This window comes from Scatophagus argus, chromosome 12, assembly GCF_020382885.2.
Source record: "Scatophagus argus isolate fScaArg1 chromosome 12, fScaArg1.pri, whole genome shotgun sequence".
Classification (NCBI taxonomy): domain Eukaryota; kingdom Metazoa; phylum Chordata; class Actinopteri; family Scatophagidae; genus Scatophagus; species Scatophagus argus.
Window position 1 is genome coordinate 13,583,340 of NC_058504.1, and position 19,315 is coordinate 13,602,654.

Below are 19,315 nucleotides of genomic sequence, written 5' to 3' on the forward strand. Positions count from 1 at the left end.
GCAGACAGTAAATACCTCATCCAGCGATGTAACTCCTCCAGTAACAGAGACGGACAGGAACCGGGCCCACCCTGTCAGCAAGGGGAACAACAGCTGAACCAACGGAGGATCTGCATCTGCCCCGCATACCTCAGGGGATACAAGTTTCCACCGTGCACTTTATCCCTCAGGTGACAGGACTGAGCTCCCTCCACTAACAGAGGACATAGGCAGACTGGGCAGTGAGCCCCACAGTGACACCGTCAGATATGGGCACTGTGTGTGCGAATGGTGGTCAATATGGTGGGGTGGGAGGGTGGGATGGGGGGTTGGATGACATTGGCAAAACTAGATCAAACAAGGCCTTAGCCAGCCCTTGAAAAAAAGGGAAAAAAAATCTATCAAAGTATGACTCTGCAAAAAAAAATTGCTGGCATAGTAGTTCTCGACCCAAGTGGTGTGTGACAGCTAGTAACATAACCATAATATATTATGCGATCCTCCCATCCCAAAGCAATGGGACCCGAAGCCATTATGCATTACGAGCCAAAGTGAGACCTGAGACTCTGAGCGGCAGAACAGTTGACCACTCCTCACAAGAGATGACTTCCGGGTCACATGAGCACAGCGCCGAAGAGAAGAGGTTAACCTTACTGTCAGCGATAGCCAGAGGGAAAGAGATAGAGAAGGAGAGAACTAAAAATGTCAAACAAAAAGGAAAAAGAAATTCACCAAAGCATTTCACTTGTATTCCATTAGACTACACATTAGCTACTCTGCAAACTGCAAGGCAAAAGCAGCCCAACTCCTCCCAACAACCCCGCTAATGGTGTTGTCTTTAAAACCTTTATCACTAATTCATTACTTCTGATTTTCCAGCACCACGGGTTGAAGCTTTGTCTTCTGTCTAATTGAGAGCCAGCGGCTTCAGGCCCTAATCAGTCAAACCTACTAACCGTTTTCCTCAGGGAAGGATGAAGTCAAAAACAGCATTATCATACTGGTCGGTCATTTGCTATGTGTGCAGTTTCAAATAATTTTAATTCACACTCTCCAAAGACGTCAATTTGTGGAGTGGGCAAAATGTCAGGCTGTAATGAATGTTGAGGTTCCCCCCAGTTGTGCCTTGTCAGAAAGTAGCTGCTGTCATTAAGCAGCAAAACACTGAAAGAATATGCTGCATATTCAAAAGGGTTGTTGAAGCAGCATTTGGAACCTATTCAATCAGTAAAAACTTTTCAAAGAGCAGGAAAGACATTTTCTTTTCACATCATCTCACTTTATCCCCACCTTTCCCCTCCACTCGCGGAAGCGTTCTAATTAGCTGCGTTGTATCCCTAGAGGACTCCGCCATTTCCACTCTCTGGGAAAGATTAACCACCACAACACCGATATCGGCCTCCACAGCAACACAATTAGGTGAAGAGTGAAATGTGAGGCATGTCGTCACATATCCACGGTTTCACTTGAGCAAACAAAAGACGACTTCACGGGCAGACAGGCCACTGCGTCTGCAGGTTGGGGAGGCTCTGAGCAGGTGCACTTGGCAACCAAGATGAACGCCATGGGATGTGGTTAGAATTGTCCTAGATAACACAATATGGCTAGGTTTATTGCTGGTGCTGTCATGCTGATTAGAGCTCACCAGTGACTACCAGTCTGCCAATTATAAGAAATCTAATTCTGAAATGTACTTTTCATTTAGTAATGCTGATAACCTTGACAAAGAAATATGAATCTTTTAGATCAGGATTCACCCTTTGTACTGTATGCAAGTGGTAGATAAGGTCAAGTAGTAACAATCCAATATCGGCAGAAAGACTGAAAAGGAGATATGATTTGCTTTTTCAGGGTAAGAGTTGGGAGTCTATAGAAAAAAAGAAAACCTTCCCAAATGAGCCTCAATATTGTGCAAATCTAGCAAATGTTTTGAGCAAGGTTTCAGTTATGACTTTCAAGGTTTCAAAGAATGGCAAGTCAATCTTTCCATGTAATTCAACTCTCAGAAGACAGAAACCCAAGAAAGTCAGGAAGGAGAAGCATCCACACAGTCTGACATGGAGCCTGCTGAAGACAATCCATTGTTTCAAACTGTTTCCAGATGCTGTAAACTTAAACTGTTGCATTTTTCTGGCCAGGGTTTGTCATTCTTTTAGCCAGTCTTGGGGCTTCCTATTAGTTCCCGTCAGCCAAGTCACCACCCAAACACATCCTTAGTGAACAAGTGAAGTTCTGAGGCCTTTGGGTGTATTTGTCTTCTGTCACAAGAAATTTTTCAACAACTACTGGAAGTAGTTGGAACCACATGCTGTTTAATAAACAACTTGTTTATGCCAAGAATGCATTTATAGCAGTCAGGACACACGTGAGCAATGCAGCAGTGGAGCTTCAGCTAATTTTTCTGTGTCACACACATGTGAGCCACACGTGTGCGACACAACACGTTAATCGTCAATATTACTTATGAAGCTTAGAAGAAACTAAAAAGGAAGAACTTAAGCTTCAGAAATATTCCATCATAATCAATATTTTATTATAATGATCCCGTTTTCATCAAGAAACATAACAGGAACCTATTATAACACATGACTTAACAGGATATACACAGTATAAACTACACTAGCTGTATCTAGTCTTAAATAATGTGTTATATGAAGCTGAAACAAGCTGGCAAAACAATGAGAATTTTGATAATTGTTTTTAAAAAAAGAAGACAAGAAAAGCTGCCAAACATTTGCAAGATTTTTGCTTTTCTTTGACATACAAAAGCAAACTGAAAATTCTGACATTTTGCGGAATGCTGACTGGAAATCAGTTCAGACGTTAACTTAGGGTTTCTGAACATGTGACTTTATGAACCAAAACAAACAAACAAACAAACAAAACCCAAAAAAACGGATGAATTGAGAAAACAATGTCCAGATTAGTAAGTAATGAAAATAACGGTCAGTTGCAGCCACAGCATTAAAGTCTTTTGTTTAGTTACAAAAAAAATAAATGCTTTATTTTCATCCAAATGTTGATAAATTCCAATTGTTTACAATGTGATTACACTTGAAATGTATATCTTCTAAAGTAACAGACTCACTCTGTATGTTATTACTTAATATCAAGTTTGTTCCCTAAAGCACCAAATAGTTAAATCTTCATATGTGCAGAAAGGAGTTCCAACCTCAAACTATACCATCTGATCTATATGGAGACTGCTGTATCTCATTATTTTTCACCAGATGACAGATTCCAGATGACAACAAAGTCCTGCTAAAAAACCCCAAAACAAAACAAAACAAAAAAAAAAACACTATATAGACAAAAGCATTGGGACATGACCATTACACCAACAGGGACGATGATGACATCACTTTCTAAATACATAGACAGCTTTGCAGGTATAACAGCTGCCACTCTTCTGGAAAGGCTTTCCACAATATTTTCCATGGGAATTTGTGCCCATTCATGCAGGAGAGCATCTGCGAGGTTGGACGAAAAGGCCTGGCGCACAATCTCCACTGCAGTTCAGCTCAGTTTGTCTACATAGTTTATCTGGATCAGCCTTCAAAAGCTGATGTTGCTGAATTATGGCGTAATGTTTTCATTTAGGCCATCAGACCACCTAAAAGGTTTCCAGGGAAAACTCTTCTTCACTGAACAGACTCAAAAAAAACAAGAGGGATCCTTATGATCAGCTATGCTGTCAGCTGACATTAGAGCACACAGCAGATATTTACAGCCTTCTGGAAACATCTGTGGGCTCTTAGGCCTGGACTGTCAGGCAGGCAGGGTAAACAACATACTTACTAGCATCTAACCCCCGATGCTAACCGGGCCTATCAATCACATGGATCAAGCCAGTGGTTGTGACTCAGATGTGGATGAAAGGAGGCTGCTGCTACAACAGCCCAGCAAGTGGCTGCACCACATGAGCAAAAGAAAAAAGAAAAAAGAAAAGGCAATTAACTGCAAAAGATAAAGTCGAGAGTTTTGGACTCAAAGATAAACAAAACACAACAAATGCTCAGCTAATTGAGATGTTTTGCTCAAAGAGCTTCAGCAGATCATTTAGTGATAGCTCGTGCAGTATGTTCAAAAATAATCTGACAGGAGAAGGAAGATGAGAAATGCGCCACTGAACACAAGTGTGCAGCACAGAGCAGAGAGGAAAACATGCAAAGGGGAAAACAAGAGCGCTAGAACAGAGGAAATCTAACAAAAGACAACGGAGCATAGTCGGAACACAGTGGAGCCGAGCACAACACACCAGAACAGGCTGTAATTGTGTTGTGCAGGACTGACCCCAGCGCATCCCAGCAGGCATTGCATGATGAATGGGGCTGGCGATGACTACATCCCACATCCCTCCTCCTCCTCCTCCTCACATGCTCTTTTCTCTCCCTCTCTTCTGTCGCCACCATTAGCCCTCCTTCTGTCCCTCCCTTTGCTCCCCTTCTTTCCCCAAAACCACACTCTATTCAGCTGCTGCCATCCCACAAGATTAATTTGCATTCAGTGCACTTAGTCCTTGTATTGTGCTCTGACACAATGACATATTACAGTGCACAGCGCACCTATTAAACACATAGTCTAGCTTGAGGGACAGTGCTTCTTCTGCAAGACGGCTATGATACAGAGTACAAGTGCACGGAGAGAGAGGCATGAAGGTACAGCTTGATCAGTTACGAACACAGCGAGGCTCTGACACACGAGTCACGGTGGAATCATTACAGGAACAGTTAGATAACCTCAATTAATGATTCACCAGACCCAAACTAATAAACTGGGTCAGACTGTGTTCGCACTGGTAGCAAGAGCAGAGAGACCTTCAGGTTAGGCTGTGTGAGAAGGAACAGCAGCAACGGGAGCGACAGGGAGAGAGCAAGAAAAAGAAAATTAAAAAAGCGATAGAGGTGTTGGTGTTACTCCACTGTAGACCCTGAGGAAAGAGACAGTAATGCATAGGAAATGGGCTTTCTCCCCCAGCTTTCTTTGCTCCTGTTCTCCTTCTACTGTTCCATCGTGCCCACGTCCAAGGGGAGCAAATTTAATTTGCGACACCTTCCTCTAGCTATCACCCTTTGTGCCTGGGGACAAACGAAATGGATTCTGGAATTTAAAAAGATGAGCGAAATAAAGAAATAAAACAGTGCACTCGGGAGAGGGCGTCAGAGACAATAGCACAGAGGGTGGCAGGGAGAAATGAGAGCAGAGTTGGGAGGGGGGTGTACAGGGACAGGAAACGGTAAGAGCATTATGTGGGCCAGATATTAACTGTATGGTTATCATAAACCAGCTCAGAAGCCTGGCCATCTGGGGTGGCCACAGGGTTACTCAAACAATCAGATCAGGGTTGTGATAGCAGCCACTGCCGACAGTACGACATCCAAACATGGAGGTGGCTGAGGGGTTAACAACCCATTACCTCACCCTAGAGCACTCCCTGAGGAGACACAGTTTGGGGTTGTGCTGACAGTCGGTGTGTGTAAAGCGCACCTTTGGGCTGTTAGTCAACAAAAGGGAGTATGGCGGAGTATCATCACCACAGAGACTAAGCATGTGTGCAGGAGGCAAGCCGGAGACAAGGGCGTGGAGGATGGAGACCGGGGACGTTGGGCTATGTGGGAGTTTCATTACTCCCCTCCAGCTCTTCTCTACCTGTGCACATAAGCACTTTGAGGACTCAACGCTAAAGCCAGAGCCTTGACAACTTCAAACGCCTGCTTTGCTGGGGTAGATCAGAGGCAACAGAGGGATAAAAGGAAGAATAAAGGAAGAAAGAAGAATCTAAAGATCACCAGACCTGCTTAGTGTGTAGCCTGAACACTCTGTTGTGAGGTGCCTTGAATTTCATTATCAGATTTGTGAAGTTCATCCACTGCCCTGTCCCACAGTAGAAAAAAACTGGCTCTCAATGGGCTACCCCGGCCCATTGAGAGCCAGTGAGCTCTGGTTGAGCTGCAGCAGAGTTGGGGGCCATTACGGAGAGAAAACAAACATAGACCTCTGGCCAGGCACACACACACACAGCCCAGCCCAGACACCTGTGTCCCATTCACCAAACATATCTGGCCACTTAACACTTCACAGAAGGGGCAGGGTGGTGTTTGTGTTTGCAGGGCTGCACACCCCACTATGGCTTCTTTAGCTGAGCCTCTTTACCCAAACAGTCTCCTAGCCTCTCTGTTAGGACCAAATGCTTGCGGCTGTAGCACGTCCCGCTGAGAGCAGCCAGCCGTTACACCACCTGACCGTCAGACTTGACCCCATTCAAAGCTGTACCCTCTGAATACAACTGACCAAAATCTTGGCAAAACAAAGCTCATTCATCCTGCTGTCATTTGCAGTCTCCAGCCGTCAGCTCTGTCTAGGTTCCCCCAGCTGCATCTGGACTGCCCTCTGGGTTGCCAACACCTGTCTTGCACAGACAGGGACACACAGACACACACACACACACACACACACACACGGACCTCCCTACCACCCAGGATGGATGAGACAGCAGGCTGGGCAGACACGGCACCGCCTCGGATCAGTGGAGGGGTACACTCAGAGCCGCCAGCAGCTAAACCTCAGGTCGGCACCATGACAATACTTTCCACCTCAGCAATTCAAAATGGAGAAGAGGTATGCCATTGGCTGTGGTCAGTTTGTTACGGTGAATTCTGAATGCCTCAGTACAATTTAATGAATTGTAATGGAGATGACCCATAGCCCTGGCAATGCACTCATAGTTTCCACCCAAAGATTAAGCTAGATAGCAGGGCTGGGTTGTTTAGATGTACCGGAGGCCGTTCGCATGCTGCAATGCTTTGTTTGCACTGAAGCCAAATTCACTCACAGATGGGAACCAACTGGACACCAGATGACTTGCTTTGGTGTGGTGTGGTGGCGGGGTCTGTTCTGGAGCTGAGAGACAAGAGAGTGAGGGAAAAGAGCACTACATCAGGACAGTACACAGAAAGGCCGTATCAGCATGTATCAACCTGTTTTATTTATGTTGTACTGTTGTCCTTGCTAACAGTCTCTATCATTATAGGCTATCAAAGGAAAACTGAAACTTCCACACGGCCGTTTGAAGGGCTTTGCTCCTCATTTTCCCACAACGCCATTGCTTATCATGAAAAACTGTAAACACAAATTCTAGCTGGTAAACACTGAACACGGCCTTCCTGATGGCATCAGGTCACAGCTGTTATCTTGTTTAAGCTTCAGCAGAAATAGTCAAGCACAGACAGCTGCAACTATCAACTAGATAAGGACGTGGACTATATACTTAGCTATAATACATACACTAAACCTACTGCAGTCTAATCAAAACAGTTCCGACATGGTTCATACCTTCATGAAGGCAGAAACTACAGTGTTTTGGGAAGATTCAATTTTACACCCATTTTAGAGGCTTCAGTTTGTGGTTTTGCTGAACGCTGACAGGTGTGCCAAGTATTCTGTCCACTCATGCTTATCAATAAGCATAGACTGCATGATAGATACTCCTCTTGTTAAAATGTAATTAACCAGCACCACAAACTGCAGCCTCCAAAATGACCTCTGTTAAAGAGTTTCAGTACCGATTATAACCTCCACAACGGCAGGTTTTATTTCATTCATTTCTGCAGCGCGTTCCCTTCAAACTGGCAAGTGTTACATGATAGTGATAATACAGACAATCGACAAATACATAATACTGATTTAGAATATTTCACATTTTATGTTATGTGTATGGATGTTCGTAAAGTTTTTTTTTTGTAACAAGATGCCAATGATCCATTCGTCTCAGGTTATCAGTTTGACTATTACATGAATAAACCTTACAATTCTACTCAACCTTTGAATTCATGTTTCTCATTTAAGACACAAGCACATTCGCGCTTTCCTTTAATATGCTATATGCATGTTGTCACTTCTATAGTAGGTCACAGTATGTGTGTGGTATCTGTATTGCGGCCAGACGAAGCCGAGGTCACCACACAACTGGGTAAACACAACCCCCCCCCACATGTCTGCCTTCCCAGGTTTGCACAAGTGAGCGTTTAGCACCAAGCCACAGGTCCGATGATGTAAGGCTCATGTCTATCATTTAAACAGAACGAGAGTGTAATTTATTCATATTTCTCCTGCCTGTAACAGTACAAAACCCCAATACAACATGCACCAAGTTTCTAAATATAAATGCTACGTATGTCTCAATGCAATGCCAAAGCAACACACACTTATATCACTTTCTCCAAATCTGAAAAAGGAGTCTTCTGAATCACTAAACAGATAAAGAAGAAAAAAAAAAGTATCCGATGACTGATAGCACTTATGAGGAGGCCGGGGATAAAATATCCCGCAGTGAAGTAGTGCGTTCCCATTACAGCATCTCTCCATCTCTGAAAATGGCTTCATTAACAGGCTAGTGCCGAGAGCTCCCTTGCCGAGCATATGAACGCACTCTACCCCGAGGGTCTCCAGAATGGCTGAGGTGAAGTCCATTAACACTCGACAGCTTGTTTTTTGACCACTAAATAAAACAGGATATTTTTCTGGGTCTGCAGTATAAATAGCCTTTAGCTTAGGAGCTGGTGAACACAAATTTCTGGGGTTGAAAAATCCACTCCGAGATTTAAATTAAGCCCATACATTAGATTCCTGAGACTGCCGCGTCACAGGCGTCGATCTAGACTAAGGTGAATGTGTAGTCGCCTATGAAGCGCAATGTCACACAGCTCTCAAAACCCCGTAGACCTAGTGAATGACTTCATGCCATAACTTGTCTAGAGAGCAGTTAAGCAGGATAAACTGACTTTTTGGTTATTTGTCAGAAGTCATTTAAATGCTTACTCATTGCCTCTATGGACCTAATAAGAACACAATGGAGCACAATCTACCAAAGGCAACTGAGAGTTTTTTTTACTGCACCGTTTATTGCATATTGCTGTCGATCAGAAAGTCACCTTAATGCTTTAAACCATGCAAATATTTGTATCTAAACATTGGTGGGTGGATGGTTGACATAGGGAGGAACTATGAAACCGAGTTGTTTTCAGTCAGGGATAAATCCATATCTCACATAACCTGTCCTGCTCTTCTGGCATACTTCCCAATCCCTCAGGCAACTAGAGCTGGCTACCTCTGAGCCTATGACATAGCTCTTACTTTCCCAGCACTTGTGCTCCAATCATGTGTCATATGATGAAACGCTACACCATAGTCACCATTATTTGTCTGGACACAGGAGCCTCTGGAATGTATCAGATTCCTGCCTCAGGGGGTAAGCACGTTGGAAACATGGTCCTACCTCCACCAGCTATAGCCTCTCCCACTTTTCCTCTTTCCATTCAGCGAAATTCCACTAGAGCCTGCTTGATTTACACTGCCTCATTGCCCATCTGACATGTGCTCACATTTTTGACGAATGACTTCACAATAGAAGGACGTGTGAGGGACAGTTTAGAGCTTCAGTACTGTTTTCCAGCTGTCTGCTGCCTCCTTTATGTCCAAGTCCCAACCAAAGTGCAAACATCACAACGAACCTAACCCTTTTACACAACTGATGCTCGGCTATGCTACTTTCCACGATTGGGAGCAAGCATCAGAGCTCAACTAGAAATTCAAATTAGAAAAAAAAACTATTTTGTCCTCAATGGTACAACCACTTTTAACCTATCTCCCCTCTCCAGAGAGCAACAGCTATGCCTTGCAGTACTTGGGCCTGTAGTATTGAGTATCTCTGAGTCACTGGCCTGCGTAATTCAGTCTAGGGAATTATGACAGTGGAAAATCATTTCCCTAGGCCGAGGATAGGAGGCCATGGCTAATCGTTCAGTAATCTGATCTGCCTGCATACTGTAGTCAGCCACGCTGCTAGCCTAGCGAGCCAGTCACACATGTGGACACCCGCAGTCCCTGCCAACTATCTGATGGAGGCTAGCACTATTCAAAAACAACTCTCCAGGTTTTCCTGAGGATTACAGATGCTATCGGATCATTTGCTAATGCTCGGTCGTGCTGTAATGTTTGAAATGTATTTACTCTGCTCCTGCTCTCCAATATCCCTCACGATAGTACGACCTGAGCCAGAAAATACCACAGCCACATTCCAAGCAGAAAAAGACACTTCAGTACAAAGTACTTTGCAGGTTACTATGACACGGCCTGTCTCTTACATTCTGGCATATTAATCCAAAAGCTTGACTTAATGAGAAAACATCTGAGTTCATATGTCAAACAGCAGGCTATTTTGGGTACACATCCAATTGTAGATTCCAGTCGAGCCAGAGCACCAAAGGTGTTGTAGTAGTATATGAATAAGGACCATAGGGAGCAACACTGTGGCACAAAGCAGTGCTTATACCCAGCAGAGAGGGCTGGGGGGAACTTGAGTTTTGGAAAGATGCCTGGCTTCAGCCCCACTCTAAAGAGAGGTCTGAGTGTGGATACAAGGGGCACTGACATGGAAAAATACAAGAGCTGGCATGTTGTTGGGCACTGCAGTTCCCAACAGTTTCCTTGTGTAGCATTAAATGTGATGGTACATTTACCGCAGTACAATTTAACTTACATCTTGCTCTAGGTGGAGGTAAGTGGCAATAAAGCAGCCAAAGCGATAGCGGACATCGAGCAGCGCTCTTTATACTGTTCCCCATTCAAACCTAAAATCTAAAATTGACGAACTGTCCGTCATCATGTCTCGTTCTTGATCAATGCCCAAACTCTGTTCGGTGTCGAGTCCGTCATCAGATGTGATGCGTGCAGTATTTTAACAACGTCGATGTGTATGTGGGCATTGTAACCCAGTCACAGGCGTATCTAAGTGACGAGATGCTGATATATGATCAAATGGCTGCAGCAGCAGTGGCAGCCTTCATCAACTAAAAGTGCTAGCTCACAGCATGTTTGGCAGCCAGCAGGAGCAGTCAGATGGAGGGTTAGAACAACCAGACAAACAGTTGGCACAGATAAACAGAGCACAACTAAAGATTCAGCTCTCCACAAATTTGACAAACAAATGACAGCAAGCACACTATTTTTTAATTTGATCTGCAAATGGAGTAAAGCCTGCATTTTTAAACAAATGACAGAGTGGAACATGTGACAAACAACACATGGCTTGGAAATAGCAGAAGTGTGAAGCACTGGACCAATAAATCTCATGGCATATGAAACCAGAAGGACAGCGCTCTTGTTTTCACACGAATGTCTTCTGCAGCTGAAGCAAAATGTAGGGAAAGTCCTTATGACTTTGCCAAATACATTCTGAGCGTGAGTCATTCTCGTTTAGTAATCTCTTACTCACAAAGGTGCACGCTTGCATGCGCAGACACCCTAAGGCAACAGATTTCAGGCAGGTCTGGACTGCCCCTTTTTGCTACAGAGCAGTGTCAAGTGTTTATAGTATTTAATAGATGCAGCTATCTCAGCTATCTCTCATCCCCTATGTGGCAGCTATGCCACATAGGGGAAAAAAACAAATTAAAACAAAAACACACACACACACACATATATATATATATATATATATATATATATATATATATGTATAGAATTGGGTGCATTTTTTTCTGACAGTGCACCCTATACTTTTTCAAAAAGTCAAACAGGATAAAGGAGAACAGTCTGAATGATCTGAATGATTGAGGCTCTGGTTATGAGCCTGCAGATGATTCCTACAGGTAGCTACATAATAGTCTAATGCACCATCTGTCATACAGAGCCCGCAAATCGCTGCTCATAATTAACCCAAGTTCCCCGTAATCACTTGGACAAATTAAGTAATGTTAACGCAGTCGTTGCATTCCCATGGTGATCTTTCTATCCACCTCTGTCCGGTGCTGTTAGATTAGGTGGCGGACAGCCGTATCGACCTTTAATTTGAATTCGCACACAAAATCGTTTGGCCCTTTCATTACAAGAGACACACGTTGGAGTGTAACGTTAACATCTGGCCGTAAATGGCCGTTTAAGCTAACTTTAGGCTGAGCATATGATAAAACTCTATAACGGTTCAGCTGCTTCAAAGTTACAAAAACAAGTTGCTCGCTTGTCGCTGGTCCTGGGCTGCATTACGGTATCCGGGCTGGATAAAGGAATTCCGATATTCAATCACAGAGCAGGACAGCAGGACACGGCTCTATCCTGAGCACAAAGTTCGACCTGACCCGCTTTGTTTAAAAATAATAATAATAATAATAATAACGTTAGCCTTCCTTTCTCTGTTGCCATATGGACGAGCTGAAGGGGCACCGAGTCTCCGCTACAGCGCCGCGGCTTTTATGTTTCCAGCCAAGGGGAGAGTCAGGCCGAAAAACTGGCCTCATTCTCCGTCTGCGCCAGACAACATTCACTAGCCTGGCCTGAGAGACCGAGCGGCGGGGATCTCGGTCGTCCACCAAACATGTGCGAAAAACACCGCTACGAGACTTGTGTTGTGTCGATGTACTCACCTTGTCTGGATCTAGATGGGTTTGGGACGACGCTGGCCTTCGGTAATGAATGCGGAATTGGGGCACGCTGGGCGCATGTCGTCGTCGTCGTCGTCTCGGTTTGCTGTCGGCCGTGATGTGGAAGCTGCACAGCGGACTCGGCTGGGAGAAATCGGGAAATCTGAGAATACTCCTGTCTTTCTGCAGCTCTGTGCACCGGCAGTGACCCGTAACTGTCGACAGGAGGCGCCAGCACGGCACATTTTGTCTCTTGATACGAGCGTACATGCAAACTACACAACTCCACAAACGTATGTTGGTGCAGGGGCTTATCTGCGTCCCTGCTCATCAGTCGTCAGATTATTGTGGCCTCTGTGTACTGTGTGGAAATACATAAGGATAACTGCGCCGTGATACCGGGATTATCCTGAAAGTTTTTTAGGATTTCCATTTCTTAATAACAAGTGCTCAGGGATAGCTGTGATTATTAGTCACCATACCATGCAGATTATGCAGAAAGTGCCCATGCAAAAAAATAATGTGTGTTTTTGTGTAGGTTAAGTGCCTTTAAAAATTAAATATGTTTCCTAATGAAAAAGAATCACTCGTGTATTCCTGTAAAATCATCAATATATCATTTGTAATCAGGGACCTTCTAATACTCAAGGTACTGCTTGGCTTCTCCCAAGGATAACAAACAGTCCACAAATGAATATGAAATATAAATATGATTATGAATGAACAGAAAGTAAGGTCACAGGTTACCACATAGGGACATATAACATTAACAAAACCATAACTGCTCAAATGGGGCTCTGAAACATGAAGCTGTGAGGCAGGCCATTCGTACACCTGCACGTCCCCTGACCTTGTGACTCGTGAGGTTGGTGATTTTGATTACAGACTGACTAAATCTAAGACAAAGCCCCTCTTCAAAATAGCTTTGACTGTCTCATCCACGTCACATGATTGTGGAGATAGGGTCACACGACTCATTAAGACAAAGAAGCCAGTGCCCGGAAGGTTTACGTTGGTCTCCCTCTAAACACAGGGCAAGACTCTGCTCGCTGCTTCTAGGAGGAGACAGATTTCAGTTTGACCCTTTCCCATGGAAATAAGATCACAGAAGCAATTGCTGATCAATAACCAGTATTGATTAGCGCAAAGCAACTGATGATGGCTTTAAGTAATACATCACATCAAAGGTAAAAGAGGATGACAAAGATGTTTTTCATTTGCAAGATGCCCAGAATTAGCGCATACTTCCTTTTTCGAACACCTGAATGACAGCTGCACCATAAAAGAATTGTCAGCTCTTCAGGCTGGTATAATCCCTGTCCTTTGACTCCACAACCTCACCCTGACCTTAAATAAACATTTGGGGCTTAATGCTTTTCCATAATCTCAAACATCCCTCACCCCACTAATTGGAGATTCACACAGCAAAGACACCCTGACCTGAACTGGAACAGGTGGATAGATAAACAGTAAGTGGCCTACACAATTGGCTTATACAAGCTCTCACACAGCAGCCAATCAGTCTGCCAGTCTCACTCACTCTCTCACACACACAGAGGTGGAAGAAGTACCCACATCCTTTACTCCGTTAGATTGTAAAGGCTCATGCACAACTTCAGTTTCTTGAAGGCAGGTGCACAGGATGAACTATCCTTGGTCAAGTGAACAGGGACCTCACTGTCCCTTAACTTGCAAAAACTTTATTGGAGATACAACATATTCAGTTCTTTGACCTTAGGTCCTTAGACTATGTTAGAATGTTGTATCTCCAATAAAGTTTTTTGCAAGTTAAAGGACAATACGCAGGTCTCTTCTCTGTAATGCTTTACTTAATTAAAAGTAGTACCGGCAAAAAGTGGAATTGCTTCAAAATCTTACTTAAATAAATAAATGATAAGCAAAATTTGCTTACGCTTTAACTTTATTATCACTACTTCAACTTTATTACTGCTGAGTTGTTAATTAAACAACATTGCATAAGTGTAAAACCCCACAATATTTAAGCCTACCTCTCAAATGTAGTGTACTTTCCACCTGCAAGATCCCAGAGTTGCTTATAGTACACAGCAAACTACTTTCCATTATTTATATTTGTTCATATCTACTTCTTTCTTAATCAGGTTGTGTCTGACACTTTCTTGAAATAGGGCGACACCCTAAGGTGAAACGTGGCTCTCTGGCGCGGTGCATTGTGGTCTGACACCTCTTGCGTCGTTGGTTGTTTGGCCCGCTTGGCTCATACTCGTCAAAATGGCGACGTCCCTAGGATCCAACACCTACAATAGACAGAACTGGGAAGACGCGGTACGTTTAATCGACATTGTAGTTGTCGGACAGCAAGTATGACTAAAAGAAAACCATTTCCAGTTCGTTATGAGATATTATAATCATGGACTCTGTCAGCTTGCCATAAACATGGCGGGTTAGCTTGGTAGCTAGTGAGCATCCCGTTAGCTAACTTAGCTGTAAGCGTGACTGCAAGCTTTATAGCAAGTCAGTGAATATCAACGTTTATTCATAGAATGGAACTTTTTCGCCTGGACCCACCAGAGTTACAGGGGATGGGCGATACGTTTTTGAAATCTGGTCAAGAATATTATTATTTGATCTAAGAAATCTACCTTGGTTAATCTAACTTTAACGTGGTTTATGCTAAAGTTAGCCACCTCTAAGCTAGCACTAGCAGGCTACCAACGATAAAACCAAATTGCGACAAATAGCGCTAACCAGCAACCACCAAGTTACACTCACAGCTGGGTTGTGCAGAATCGAGGAAGTCCGGCTCAAAAAGAAACTGTTAACCTGTTTCGAATTATGTCTACACAAATCCAAACTCATATCATGAATCTTGAAGTGTAACATTAGCTTAGCAGGCGCTCATAGAAAAGCACCTAATCCGCTTGAATGAATGGTCATTCATAACTTTAGAAAAAGAAAATGAAAAATGTTATTAGCTCTCTTTACAAATTTCGACCAAGCTTGTTGTTTTGTCAGTCGTCATACAGACGCGCTGCTCATTTTAATGAAAAACTAACCTCACAGTTGAGCCAGACTGAAGTTGTCATATACTGGCTCTTCAATTTTTGATGTGACGCTACAATAAAACAAATACATGTTTATTGGATTTCTTTTCGTAGAGTCCATTCATTAAGGTAACAAATACGTTTTCTCTTTTGAGTCAGAACAAGGCCCCTGGCCAGTGTTGGTTTATCCAGACACCAGAATATAAACTTTGCAACCACATACTTGTGTAGTTGACGTTTGACCCACAAGAGCCGTTCTTATTTAGATGTTTGGCTCATGCTGTCAGTGAGCTGGATTAAGGCAGGGTTGTTTTCAACAGTTAGCACTTGGACTGAAACAGCACCTTACAGCAGATGGCATAGTAAGAGTGAGCCAGTCCCATTGCACTCCCTGTAGTCACGCATGTAACTTCACCAAGGTGCCTGCAGCAGAAGGTGAAACAGAGCCAAGTTAGTGGTTCAGATGACTGACATCAGGGGGCTGTTGGGTTGATAACTGATGTGGGGTTCAGTTTTTCCTAAATGAACATCCGTTTTCCTTTGTCTTCCAGGATTTTCCAATTCTGTGTCAGACATGTTTAGGAGAAAACCCTTACATCCGTATGGTGAGTGAGCTTTGTAGTCATTGTAATGAATTGGAATAAATTGATCATTTTCTTGCAGTGTCGATGCCGATAGAACTCAAATTTATTGCCGCTTTGTTTTACAGACCAAGGAGAAGTATGGAAAAGAATGCAAGGTGTGTATTACAATAATTGAAATTATCATTATGCAGCACTCAACATAATTTAGCTTGAATTTGCAACATTATATTCTATCTAAGAACATTTCTTGTTTTTCTTTCTTTGTTGATCAGATCTGTGCTCGACCCTTCACTGTGTTCCGATGGTGTCCAGGGACACGAATGCGTTTCAAAAAGACAGAAGTCTGTCAGACTTGCAGTAAAATGAAGAATGTTTGCCAGACATGTCTACTGGACCTGGAGTATGGTGAGTGTCTGAGACTGATTTGTTGTAATTTAGCATGTGTACTTTTGTTATATCTGAAGCACGTAGGTATGTGAGTTTAACTGCTTCTTGCACATTTTGTTTTGCAGGTTTGCCTATCCAGGTCAGAGACACTGGGCTGTCAGTGAAAGATGATGTTCCTAAGTCGGATGTTAACAAAGAGTACTACACACAGAACATGGAGCGAGAGGTATAATTTCTTTCTGATACTACAGTAGCCAAAACCAGCACTTTTCTTTGTCCTTGATTTTAAAATTGTGAATATCTGCTGAAACAGTGTGGTCCAATTTTTGTTTTAATCATTTTTCCTGTACAGTACATATTAAAGTTGATTCTTGGCTTTCACCTGTAATATTTTGTAACATTTATGTATTCTCAATCTACTTATTTATGATTTTTTTTAAAGTCAATTTGGACCTCTTTATTCTCAGATAGCCAACTCTGATGGAACACGGCCGGTAGGCCAGCTCGGAAAAGCTCCCAGCTCCAGTGATATGCTGCTCAAACTAGCTCGGACCACACCATATTACAAGAGGAACCGGCCGCACATCTGCTCCTTCTGGGTGAAGGGAGAGTGTAAGAGAGGGGAGGAGTGTCCCTACAGGTCAGTGAAACTTCATACTACCAGGCTCCAGTGGCTGTAGGTGCTGGTATCTTGGTTATTGTTTTATTCAGGAGTTTTGCATTCATTAGTACTTATTAGTGTGGACAAAATAGAAATTGAAGTGTTCATGGTTCTCTTTCACTGTAATTTTTGTGTTTTGTTTTTTTTTTTGTATATGTGTTTTCTCATTTTGGTTCTTCTTTTCACACAGACATGAGAAGCCCACAGATCCCGATGACCCTCTAGCTGACCAGAACATAAAGGACCGTTACTACGGCATCAATGACCCAGTAGCTGACAAGCTGCTCAAACGGGCCTCAACTATGCCCCGACTGGACCCACCAGAGGACAAATCCATTAGCACCCTCTATATAGGGGGTTTGGGAGATACTGTCACAGATGGAGATCTCAAGTAAGGATTTCTTTTGTGTAACAAGCTAATGTTCTGTTGAATCTTGTTTCGTTGTCATAAAAAGAAGTGATACAGACATTCACTTCCAGTGTTAAGAGTCTGTTGGTCATTTTTCTGTTTTACTGCAGGAGTCACTTTTACCAGTTTGGTGAGATTCGCACCATTACCATAGTCCAGAGGCAGCAGTGTGCCTTCATCCAGTTTGCTACGCGGCAGGCAGCTGAAATGGCTGCTGAGAAGTCTTTCAATAAACTCATCATCAATGGACGGAGACTCACTGTCAAGTGGGGAAGGTAAGAAGTTGACTAAGTGGAGCTTCGGGGAGGATGTGAACATTTCTGGTGATAATTTGCTTTTTAAACACCATTTTCTTGGGTGTGAAAAACATGTTTTGACAGTAACTCCCTGGAGTAATGCTAGTGAGAACTGAAAGTGAACTACTGACTCCAGTGCTTTGAGAATATTATTATAAACGTTGTAAGAGCTTTATCAAGGAAAAAAAAAACGTGCTGCACAGGACCGGGAAATGTTATGTTCTCAACGCAGTTCTGTTGCTGCCCACCAGTGGTATTTATTGAAGTAAAAGGTGTGATAAACATTTATGATGTTTGTCTTTTTAGGTCTCAGGCAGCAAGAGGAAAGGAGGGCATTAAAGATGGGGTCAGTGAGATGGGCACCAGGCTTGATCCTGTACCTGGACTGCCGGGAGGTAAGTCTGCAAACGCAGGGAGAGATGGAATTTATGTGTGTATGCATAGTCATGTGAGTGTCATTTGAAGTAGTAGTTGCTGATACTTCTTCTCTTTTTGTGTATCAGAATTATTGTTGAGATGTCACATTAGTTTTTAAATTCCATTTATTGTTATGCTGTATAGCTCTTCCCCCACCACCAGCGTTGGATGAAGAAGCTCCTGCAAACTATTTCAACCTGGACCCTAGCACCTCTCCTGCTGTCATGAACATTGCTCTTCCTCCACCTCCGGGCATCAACCCGCCTCCTCCAGGTAAAATCAAAACCTTGATCTGTGTATGTGGTGGCACTGTGTAAGCTATTTAAATACAGTAGGGAATAGTCGGTGCCTAATTCTGTATTATTTGTCTTTTCATTTGTTCAATCAGGATTTGGACCGCCTATGTTTCACCCCATGGGTCCCATGGCTCCGCCTATGCCCCCTCCAATGAGCATGAGACCTCCTGGTCAAATCCATTACCCCTCTCAGGATCCTCAGCGCATGGGTGCCCATGCCGCACATGGCTCTCGCCATGGTGATTAGCTGCTAGAAATCATACTGTGTTAAGGTGTCATTCATTTCTTTATGTCAACCCTGGTGGGATGCTTTCACCTCAGATGCCATCAGTGGTCTGCAGATGACTCCTGGGAGAAATACACTGCATAGAACAGAGTTATTTCTTGCAGCATAACATTTGATTTTATTATGTCACGATCAGTGCAGTGAATGAACTGAACAAGAGCCATTTGGGTCTGTGGTGACAACAGCCAGGATCTTACGAGATTAATTTGTCACTACTCACAGTTATAAAGTACCAGCACAGCATCTGAACAGTGGAAGTTAACATGGTGAAAGATCAGGAATGTATGGGGTATTTTTCAGGCTTCTGTGTTTGGAGCCTTTGTACATAAATATAAAAACTCATACTGTGGGTTAAACCTGTCTCATTATTCATAGTGTCACATTTAGTGAATTTCTGACAAGCATTTTTAAACATTGTCTGTGACATCATAATGTTCATTACATTGTCTTTTTTTTATTTCCTACAATCTTAATATTCCACAACATAATGACTTTGTTGTAAGGCTTTCTTGAAATGTTTTCACTTGTTATTAAAATGACACATATTTGTCATTAATCATC

General features: G+C 43.1%; 2 protein-coding genes across 4 annotated transcripts in view; one reads left to right on the forward strand and one right to left on the reverse strand.

The window, feature by feature from the left end:
- Positions 1-12,883, reverse strand: part of ndst1a (N-deacetylase/N-sulfotransferase (heparan glucosaminyl) 1a) — a 41,189-nt gene extending 28,306 nt beyond the window's left edge. The window contains exons 1-2 of one of the 3 annotated variants that reach the window (XM_046405832.1): positions 12,399-12,883; positions 6,812-6,879 (exon numbers count right to left, since the gene is read on the reverse strand). The gene's annotated coding sequence lies outside the window, so the exon portion shown is untranslated. Of the gene's footprint in view, positions 1-15; positions 204-6,811; positions 6,880-12,398 lie in introns of those variants that run through there. The other 2 variants (XM_046405831.1, XM_046405833.1) reach the window with 2 other exon arrangements.
- Positions 12,884-14,546: 1,663 nt separating this feature from the next.
- On the forward strand, positions 14,547-19,315 carry rbm22 (RNA binding motif protein 22). Its single transcript, XM_046406552.1, has 11 exons — positions 14,547-14,699; positions 15,970-16,023; positions 16,128-16,157; positions 16,275-16,407; positions 16,515-16,615; positions 16,857-17,029; positions 17,241-17,441; positions 17,570-17,734; positions 18,062-18,150; positions 18,317-18,445; positions 18,561-19,315. Exons 1-11 carry the CDS (start codon positions 14,646-14,648, stop codon positions 18,713-18,715), a joined length of 1,284 nt encoding a protein of 427 aa, XP_046262508.1. The 5' UTR covers positions 14,547-14,645; the 3' UTR covers positions 18,716-19,315.

Bases quoted from the DNA above. Each gene is read 5' to 3' on its own strand.
- rbm22 (XM_046406552.1), top strand. From the start codon at position 14,646: ATGGCGACGTCCCTAGGATCCAACACCTACAATAGACAGAACTGGGAA. The intron at 16,408-16,514 runs GTGAGTGTCTGA...TTTGTTTTGCAG, and splicing joins TCTACTGGACCTGGAGTATG to GTTTGCCTATCCAGGTCAGA. The intron at 16,616-16,856 runs GTATAATTTCTT...CTTTATTCTCAG, and splicing joins CACAGAACATGGAGCGAGAG to ATAGCCAACTCTGATGGAAC.